Here is a 10,486-nt window from a genome sequence, read left to right as displayed (position 1 = left end):
GAGAAACATATGCAAGTTACTTTGTTTTTGTCAAAAACTGTTGAGAGAAAAAAAACTCTCTTCAGTCGTTGTTTCCCAAAGACGAAGGAAGAACTCATTATTAGTAGTATTTTGGTTTAGTCTTGCAGGCCTCTAATGCAGAAATAATTAAAAGACCAAGATAATCTCCATATTCAGTGCAAAATGTCTCCTATGCAGGAGTAGGAACTGACCCAGGGTCCGTAACAGAGACAATAACTCTTCCAGTCTCTTTGTAATACTAAGAACAACTGATGAAATGTTTATTTGAATTTTAAGCTCATGCTGCCTTCTCGGATGTTTCTTTTTTTTTCACTTCACCTGTGTCTTCTTTGTTTGATGCCGCTGAAATTAGCCTTTAAAATATTGAATCAATCAGGGGTTATTTCACAGTTTTAAGAAATTTGGAATATCCAAAGCCATTAGACAGGATTATTGTGGAAGAAGTTCTTCAAGGTCCAGTTATGTTTGTATCAGTTCACGTTATCTATAGAAATGATGTAAAGTATCTACATTTTGTGGGATCTCACCCGGGTTCACAAAGATTTATATATGTATTTCTCATACAAGGATACTTTACAATGCAGATATTTTAAATCATCCTGTATTTGTGTGTATTTTCCTTCCTGTGATTAGACTTTCCTGTATTTTTATGAATAGATCTTAATCAATAGCTCAAGCCATTTATTTATTTATTTATTTATTTATTTATTTATTTATTTATTTATTTATTTATTTTATTTATTATTATTATTTCTTTTTTTTTTTTTACGAAAAGCGGTACTCTCCACATTCAAACCCGGAAAACGTTTAAGGAGACGATGTCGATTAACACAATATGATTACCGATAATGCATGTACGAAATAAAATAACATTTTGAGCCACATTCATACCAGTAGGTGGCGCCAATGCATGCCATACTTTTTGCTAACAGCCAGTAGAAAAAAAAAAGAAAAAAAAAAACTCATCAAGAGGAAGCAGAGACACCTGCTGAACGCTGCGTGGAGACAGACGGGAGGATGATCGTGTCAGGAGAAACAGCTGTGCTCCACGAGACTTGGCACGGGAGATGCCGCGCGCGCTTCGGGAGGCTCTTTCCTCACCTGACGCTGTGCTGCGCCTTAGTGGCTTACACGATGCTGGGCGCCTTCATCTTCATGCTGGTTGAAGGGGGAAGTAAATCCAGCACCAAAGATGAATACCGCAACTTTCTGTCGCAGATTGTCGAGATGGTCCAGAACGATACCAGTAAGTCTGAGCGTATTACAGCTTTTATTGGAACATATATAAAAAAATGTGTATATATATATAATTTATTTATTTATTCATCGTAGTGATAATGTTTGGAAATTGGATCTAGGTACATAAGAGTTGTTCTTAAGTCATTCCATTAACCTGTTTTGCGGAAACAGTTCGTTTTGTGGTTTTGATGTCCTCTAAGCATTCTCCTCTTGGTTTCAGATAACAATTCCTGCACACACAACCAAACAATTGACAAAGTTGTGAGACAAATGCAGGAGGGTTTCAAGTTTATATGGTTCCAGAGCCCCAGCAGATGGGACTTTTTTGGTTCCGTCTTCTTCTGCTGCACTATTTTTACAACTGTTGGTAAGTTGGTGTTAAAATGTGCGGTGCAATGTGGACAGGAGATGGATTTGATGACTCTTTCTCCAGGTTTCTGAAGTGATGCCTTCCAAACTCTCACACAGCAGATGCGTTATGCGTCTGGGCGTTGCCGTGGTGTTAGTAACCAAAGTGATCACAAAGATGCTGTCAAAGTTCTCAGACCGACATAGTTGATCTGATCATTTATGTGCACATTATTTCCAACAGCGAATGTGTCGTGGATAAACAAATTATTGATCTCTGAGCTCCAGCCAAAGTGGATGACATGTAGTCGAATGTTAATCTACTTAAGATCACAACAGACAAGATATGCGGATGTTAAATAAGAATTGGCTAAGTACTTCCTCATGTTAAAAGAAAACTGTCATTTCGAGTTAATGTGGTTATTCAACCATTCTTCACTGAGATAGTGTGGACAGTCTTATGAACACAACGGTCTGTTCATAATGCACCCATAAGCAGAGCATCACTCCACTCTGCTAATTAGATACTATAAGCAGAGATTATAATTTAAAGCAAAACTACAAGAACATCAGTCTCACGCAATCCAAAATAAGCAAATCTCAGGGGATTATGTTGTCTCTTCAGCTTTCCTAGTGTTTGTTATGTTTAAAGTTCACTAATTTAAACATAACAAACACATTTTCTTTTCTCAAACCTACTTCTCCTCCCATGACTTGACATGAAAGAAACAAGTGAAGATATCACTGACGTCTTCTTCTGTCAGTTGCACGACTAAGTACTAAAAGGCCGTCAACTAATGGCTAATGGCTTAGCAGCAACAGGAAGTCCAGATCACTCAGAAGACAAGCCACTTTAGATTGAGAATGCCTTTTACGTCGCCACAAAGAGCTTGTTAAAGATTTAGAGGCCTAGTTGCAGATTTGATTTTTGTCTTTGTACAATCAAAATCCATAATGCACTCAGAGGGAAAGCAAAGTTCTCACTACTGTCAGATTTAAAAAAAAAAAAGTTATTTGTTGGACTGGCACAAAATATGCTTTTCTTAAAGGACATTTTTTGTTTCCTTTTCAGATGAGGCTTGATTTGACTAAAGCGCGTTTTGGTAGTCTCTGTAATTGAAACGTTTAATGGAAGTCGCACCCGGCAGGGATATCCATTTGCAATCCATCTACAGCCTCACAACCTGATATTTTACTGTGAAATATCAGGTTGTGAGTCCGTAAGTTTTCCAGTAACAAAGGTTACTGGAAAACTTACGGACCACTTGTTCTCTGTTGTTTTGTCTTCTAATCACTCATGTGTCATTTACATTTATTGCATTTATCAACTTCACATTGTCATTCTGTTTGTCTTTCCATAGAAGGTGCACCTGGCTCAGTATCTGTGTGCTGAGCTGGTTTCAGTCATGGACTTTAACTTTATTATTTTTGTTTTTAACTTTGATTACTGTAGCTAATCTCTTTCTTTTCTGGGAAACGTATTCCTGGCTTAATTCTTCTGTGTTTAGTTGTACTTTTCTCATTAATGCAGATGCACTGTTGAAATCAGAAGTTTGCATACACTACAGAAAAAAAACATTTTCTTTTTCCTTTTCGCACAGTCTGACATGAAATCAGAATAAACCTTTCCTCTTTTAGATCAGTTAAGATTACCAGAATGTTTCCTATTTTCTAAATGCCAGAATAACGAGAGGGAATTTTTATAGGCATTGTTTTTTTTTATTTAATTGTTGGTAGGAATTTTGGGCCATTCCCCCTGACAGGATTTGGGAAACTCAGCCATATTTGAATGCTACCTTGCTCACACACACACCTGACTTTTCAGTTCTGCCCATAAAAGTTCAATAGGATTTAGATCAGTGTTTTGTGATGGCCGCTCCGAAACACTGACTTCGTTTTTCTTAAGCTTCTTTGTAACCAGCTTGGCAGTATGCTTTGGGTTATTCTCCATTTGGAAGACCCATTTGTGTCCAAGCTTTCACTTCATGGCTGATATTGCATCAGTATTTCCACATAATGTTCTTTCCTCAAGATGCCATCTATTTTGTGAACTACACCAGTTCCTCCTTCAAGAAAACAATCCCACAACACACTGCTTCCAGCCATGTGTTTCACAGTTGGGATGGTGTTCTCAGACTTGCAAGCTTCCCCCTTTTTATTCTCCAAATGTGTGTGTGTGTATATATATATATATATATATATATATATATGTGTGTGTGTGTGGTTCTAATTTGTAAAATCATCAGATAGCATGAGTTAAATTTCCACCATTATGTTGACGACACTCAGCTGTACTCATGTAGTTTGCAGGCATGTCTTGGATTGTAAATGTTCTGCTTCCAGTTTCTGACAAAAATTGGAAGCAGAACATTTTTGGTTCTGGTTCAAATCGTCTTTGGACCAGGACCTCTGAAAAACAAACTGCTCAGTCACTTGATCTGGATGACATTAAATGAATGTTAATAATCATATTAATCTAAGGAGTCCCATTAATTTGACTACATTTGACGGTTTCAAGACCGAAACAAGACACCATGCAGGAATGTAAGCAGGCTTTGTCCACCATGTTGATAAATTGTCAATTGCTCCACTGTGACTGTAGGATATGGAGACATCTATCCAGTCACCTTGCTTGGTAAAGTGCTCTGCATCATTTATGCGATGGTGGGCATTCCTCTCATGCTCCTGGTCGTTCTCGATGTGGGAGACTTTCTCGCTTTTGGGATGTCCAAAGCCTACAACCGCGCCCACACCCTCTTCAAGAAGTGGTTACGGTGGAGAACTCGCAGGAGAAGACACTGGTCAAACCGGCGGACTCTGGACGACGGCACCTTTGTTTTCAGGCACGACGGGGTGATTCGCCAACCTCTCGATATCCAGCAGGTGCTGAAATCTCAGGCAGATGTTCGACACCACTCTATTCATCTCCAAAAAAACAAAGATATCTTTGAAAAGCTGCTGGCGAGAGATAATTTAATGAGAAAGGATCCACTGCTCAGGTCCCTCTCCTGCCCTGAACTCGACCAGATGCCAAAACCACCTAGGGAATTTGCCATATGGGATTTCTCAGGGCTAGGCAATGTAATGGAAGACTTTGACGTTCCATTTATACTGATTCTTTTCATTGTAATTGCATATATTTGCTTCGGAGGTATAATCCTACCACTGTGGGAAACTGAGATTGAAGGATTTGACTCTTACTACTTTTGCTTCATCACACTCACTACAATTGGATTTGGTGACATCGTACCTGAAAACCACAAGTGCTTCTGGATAACTTCCCTTTTTATTGTTGTTGGCATGAGCATTATGTCCATGGCTTTCAAGCTAAGCCAAAACAGAATTGTTTCTTTTTATCAAAACTGCATCCGGTTTATTGGCCGGGCAAATACTGATGTGGAAAATGTGGGAAAAAAGTAAGTCAAGCTCTTCTGAATCAACTTTTGGGATTGTGGAATTTAGTATTTCCTGGATTTAAGCAATTATTTATTGTGTGTTTTTCATAAGCATGGGTAATTATGAAGTCATGCATGTGGCAAACACTTTATCCAGTGAATAGCTGTCATCATTAAAAATATTTGTTTTCAAACATTTAAAGATGTAGTATTGTTTTCCAGTCACTTAGTTTTCCACACAATCAAGTAACTGTTACCTTCATTTCTTATAATACTGCATATATCTTAGTTTAATGCCTTGAAATAGGGCCTCTGTCTCTTTAAAACCTCCTGCTCTTTCTGAAACTCCACCTTCAGGAAGTCATTACAACATGGCTTCTCTATTAACCCTTTAACGTTTTTTTTTTTTTTTAACCAGCGTATCACTGAGGTGTAGCTCCTATAATGAGCTCAGCAGATGCACAGTTCCTCCTGGTGTTTGCCAATTGCTTCTGGCTAGTTTGAAGGAGCTGAGTAGGTGAGTTGTGTGAGAGGTGCTCTATGAGGTGGAAGCTTGGAACCGCAGCCGTGAGGTTCCAAGCTCACAGCTCGCCTGCCTTCATCGTAGAAGGCAGGAGAAGGAGATGAACCTCCTGCTGTCTTAAGAAATGGGATCATTTGTGCTTTTACAAGTTTTTTTTTTTTTTTCATGGTTTCTGATGGGAAAGCCCCCCACCCCCACTTCTCACTGTCAGACCGTGACATTTGCCATCCTCCTCCTGAGCGTGTCAAAGCGCATCTCGTACATGCATGAGAGAATCATGTTGATACTCCCAGGTATGTTTTTGATGAGGGAATAAGATGATGTAAAGCTAAAAGTCCATTTTTACAGAATACTGCCCCTATAAAAACTGCTCATCAGGATTATCCTGCAAGAAAGTGATTTGACAGTTTTATTTTTGAGTATTGCATGAGATTTTTTATCCAAAAGATTTACTGCAGAATATGCAAAAAAAAAAAGTCCATATATTTTCTCTACATGGAATTGATTGCAAGTTATTTGTGTTTTGATTGTTGTATTTGTTCTTTGTAATTAAAGGCATACTACCCTCAACTTGAATCTGTAACTGACTTCTCATGCCAGAGGTCAGCTATGCATGGATTATTATTTTTAAGTTTACATTTTTAAACATGTAGCAGACAGCCACACATGAAATGCATAGAAAAACACAAAAACAAACAGGATAAAGACTCGTATCATACAGGCCAGGTGACACGGATGGAGAGGAATCTGGATCCTCAGGCTTCTATGTGGTGTCTGGAAAACGTTCCCAGATATGAGGTGAGTCCTGTAGCAGAACAGCTAAAGCACTAGGTAAATTAAACCCTAAAGTTCCTTCACTTTTTTAAAATTAATTTAGTTTATTCAATTTAATCATTTCAACAGCGTGTTGACTTCCCTGCCTGAGGAAATAAGATGTTGGATTTGTTTTGTGCAAGACTTCCTCTGGGAAGCTCGCATCACGCTCCTATTTTTCCTCTGTTCTGAATTTAAACCCCTTGTGTAGAGACGACCTGTGATGAAGAAAACCGAGAAAGTGGTCACAGGAAGCAGGACTGTTTAGTGACGTAGACAGGGATGCTCTGTGCCAGCCAAATGGAAGGGCTAATGGAAGTCATTATGACATGACTGTGTGTGTGACTGACACAACTGTGAAGTGTTGGGGTCAGAGGTCAGAGGGTGGTGCCATCACGTAATTGATTATGTCACATTGAATAATTATGTGTAGTTATTGAAACGAGCTCCAGATATAAAACTATTGGCCTGATTGGGTTTTTAAAATGCACAATGACCTAAAGATTATTACTAAAGAACAAAGGAAATGTTTTGAAGTGGTAACTGCAACTTCCTCACCTCTAAGTCCCATAGAAAATCTGAGGGCAAGGCTGAACACTTCAATGTGAGCAAACTGGCCCTAAAATCCTGATGGGATTAGGAGGAATGGGGTCGACCGCTATTCTGAGAAATTTGTGGAAGGTTACCCAAGCCGTGGGGTTTCTAACATAATTCGCCCAGATACTCAGGAAACGTATTCTTCTAAATTTGAGAAAAGTTGAAAAATCCCTAAAAATATCTTGCATTATTTTTTGACTTTTTAGCAAATTTCATACTTTTAGTAATCCTGGCATAACACAGGGTCACTTTGGTTGGATTAAAGGTCAGACAGCATCCACTATGCTTCTTTTTTAACATGATGAAACCATGCAAAGGGAAAACTGGAACATGTGAAGCTCACACAACGAGGTTCCTCAGGTTGCATGGACCATCCTGTGAATTAGCAGTGCTAAGCAGGTACTTTGCTGCCCTCTGTGGGGATGGATACGGTTAAACATATTAGGTTTTATTATCACCAAGAGCAAGTAGAAAAAGAAAAACATTGCCACATCCAGCTAAACTGGATAATTTAATTCAGTTTGGTTTATATATCACAGATTCACAACAAAAGTCATCTCAAGGCATTCTTCATCCTCCACTTCTGTACTATATTGTGGCCATTAATAGAGAGCATAAAATAGAGAAATGCCTTCAATTTAAATTGTCATGATTGCTTGGTTTGAGGAAAAATAGCTTCATAAAAACATGTTTTCTAAGTTCTAAAAATGACAGTCATAGTGTAGTCTACGTCTATTGTAGATCGGAAAAGGTCATGTTAAAGCTCTTGAATGTTGCTGAAAATTCCTCAAGTTGACATGGGGGTGGGGGGGGAATTCAAGTAATAATCCCCTGAAAATAAAATATTAGATATATTGAACTCAACTTCCTTTGAAATGACATTCCGCTGTTTGTTTAAAACATGGGTGTCCGGATCCAGACCTACCAGTTTTAAATGCATCTCTGCTCCAATGCAGTTGATTCAGATGACCCAAAGGCGTCTTCAGCATGTCCAAAACTCTGTAGACGAGCTGCGAATGAACCATCATTTCATCCAGGTGTATCGAGCTAGAGAAAAAAGTAAAACACACAAGACAGCGGCCCGCGAGGACTGACTCTGACCACCACATGTAAGTGTGTTTTGTCTACAGCAGCAGCACCAGATGGTGCTGTTGTCAAGCAATAGTAAAGAGTATAAAGTGCACAAAGCCAACTTTTACACCAGTAGGATTGTTTGTTTTTTTCTAAAGATATCTATTACATAAACTCTAATAGATCATTTTTACTCCCAGTTTGAATTAAAATATGTGAATGCCAAAAGAAACAGCGAAAGGTGTGCTATTAGTCAGTTTCCATCTGCCCATTCGTTTTCTAGCACACTCATCCTTGCAGGGTGACGAGGGCAGTGGTGTCTGTCTCCAGCAGCCATTGGACGACAGGCGGGAACACCCTGGACAGGTCGCTCCGTCCATTGAAGGGCGTGCTTTGTTCTGTTTTCCGCAAAAAAAAAAATCAACAAATGTCTCAGTCAAACCTTTAGTGTCAACATCTTTTTAAATTTTTTTTTTTTACATGTGCGTCTTATAGAATGTTATTGAAAAGTTTATTTATTTTAGAAATTACAACCAATGGAAACACAGCATTTAAGATTAGATTATTACAATGGACCAATTAAAATAAATAAACAGAAACGTAAGCTCAAAAGAAAGTTTAATACATGCTGAAAGGTTATGATGTTCAAAAGGTACTTTTGAATAATTTATTGGATATGACTGTTAAGTCTCCAAATCAACATCATAGTCACAACAAGAAAAAAAAAGGTTTTTGTCTTGTGTTTTTTTTTTTGTTTTGTTTTTTTACAAAAGCAGCAGATATCTTTGGGTTTAAATATCTCCAGGTTTGCAGATAATTGCTGATGCTTTTTTAGTCCTATATTTCAGGGATTTGAAGGTTGTGCCAGTTTGTGAATGAATTTCATCTCGTCTTTAATCTGTGACTGGGGGGGGTTACAAATGTTTGCATATGAAGGAAGGGGTTTTTAACCTGACTGGAGCCTTTGGTTGATGCAAAAGCTACAACATAACAAACAATGCACCAAATGCACTAATCATGGCGAGGCTAAGAGGGACAGAAGACTCTAATCCTGACACCAGTCGACCAGAAGCAAAAGGCCTTCGTAAGGAATAATGCAACATCGTGGTCATAAAGTTCATTTGTTCATAAAAGTGTCATACTACTAACAGATTATATGGCAATCTTCTTTCTTACAAAAAAAAATACAAACGGTGTTCTCAACAAAACGCTGTGTCGTCACATCAGGTCTGGGCACTTTCATTTAAATACCAATACTATTGATACCAGGGTGAAGCTGATCAATACTTTAGCTTCCAGTCTCTCTTCCATATGTCCAGCAAATTACTAAACTTTGCTCAGAGTCAGTATTTAAAATGCCAACTATCAAAAGCCTACGTTTTTTTCATTTTAGTGCAGGATTTTATTTTATTTTTTTAATCTTTACAATATTTGCTCTCATAACATCATCTTTCTTAATTGCACAATCTGTTTACTTCCTCCTAAGTACAGCTCGACTCCGACGCTGCGCCCAAACAGCACACTTCTGTTTTAGCTCTCTCAATTTTAGCATGCCGCTTAAAAACAATTCATACTGGAACTGAAAAAATATGCATGTATGTAATGATGTGTTCAAAGCTCAATGAGGTTTTTCTCTAGCCTGTGGAATCACTGACGCCTTAGTTTATATGGCACTGGATGAATATTTTATTTTTATTGTTTTTATTGTTGTACTGTCTGTTTTTGTTTTTGTTGTTTGTTTTTGTTACTTTTTATGGACCTTATTTATGACTGAATAAATAGGATTTTAAAAAACTATGTATGCCTCAAAACTTAAATATTACTATGACTGAATATAATAACCTTTTTGTCTTAAGTGTTGAAGGAGAAAATAGTACACCTGTTTACAATACATGCAGATTACAGTGACAGGTGATAAACAAGTTTGTGCAGTAAATGAATGTGAATGTGAATACAATATGAATATGAATGTGCAGTAAATTATTTGATTTTTTTCTATATTTTGTTATATTGTAGTCAGTTAATAAAAATAACTTTCATTAGCCCTAAATTGTCCTGTATTTTATCAAAATTATTAGCTTCTGACTGAACTCAAACCACCAAAATATTCAATGACAATGACAGTAGAAGAATAAAAATATATTATCAGAATTGGTTTGTTATAAAAGAGTTCCAGATACACCTGTGTCTGCTACGTCACATCTACTTTTAGTGTAAACCATGTTCAAAAAGACAGACAGACAAAAAAAAAAATTCCCATTTAGCATCTCTGCTACTTCTGTGTCCAGAAAATGTTGTTTATAAAATCTAAGACATTAAATGTGAATATTCTCCAAGAAGCAGCTGCATTCTGGTTCCCTTTTCTTCAGCTAAAATTTGAAATTTTATTTTGTTTATGTAAAAAAAAAAAAAATTCCACGGGAGGGAAATGTCTGTTCCAGGGCATTTGATCTGAAGATGGGTGTGGAAACAGCAGCTC

General features: G+C 37.6%; 1 protein-coding gene across 1 annotated transcript; it reads left to right on the top strand.

Moving 5' to 3' along the window:
• The first annotated feature begins 996 nt into the window (after positions 1 to 996).
• Positions 997 to 5,205, top strand: kcnk18 (potassium channel, subfamily K, member 18). The gene is made up of 3 exons (XM_008428975.2): positions 997 to 1,267; positions 1,481 to 1,627; positions 4,211 to 5,205. The coding sequence occupies exons 1-3, from the start codon at positions 1,039 to 1,041 to the stop codon at positions 5,026 to 5,028; spliced, it is 1,194 nt and encodes a 397-aa protein (XP_008427197.1). The 5' UTR covers positions 997 to 1,038; the 3' UTR covers positions 5,029 to 5,205.
• Positions 5,206 to 10,486: the final 5,281 nt, after the last annotated feature.

The sequence above is a fragment of the Poecilia reticulata genome, linkage group LG15 (genome assembly GCF_000633615.1).
Source record: "Poecilia reticulata strain Guanapo linkage group LG15, Guppy_female_1.0+MT, whole genome shotgun sequence".
Lineage (NCBI taxonomy): Eukaryota > Metazoa > Chordata > Actinopteri > Cyprinodontiformes > Poeciliidae > Poecilia > Poecilia reticulata.
The sequence above is the reverse complement of the archived record's forward strand: the minus strand, read 5'-3'. Positions and strand labels throughout refer to the sequence as shown.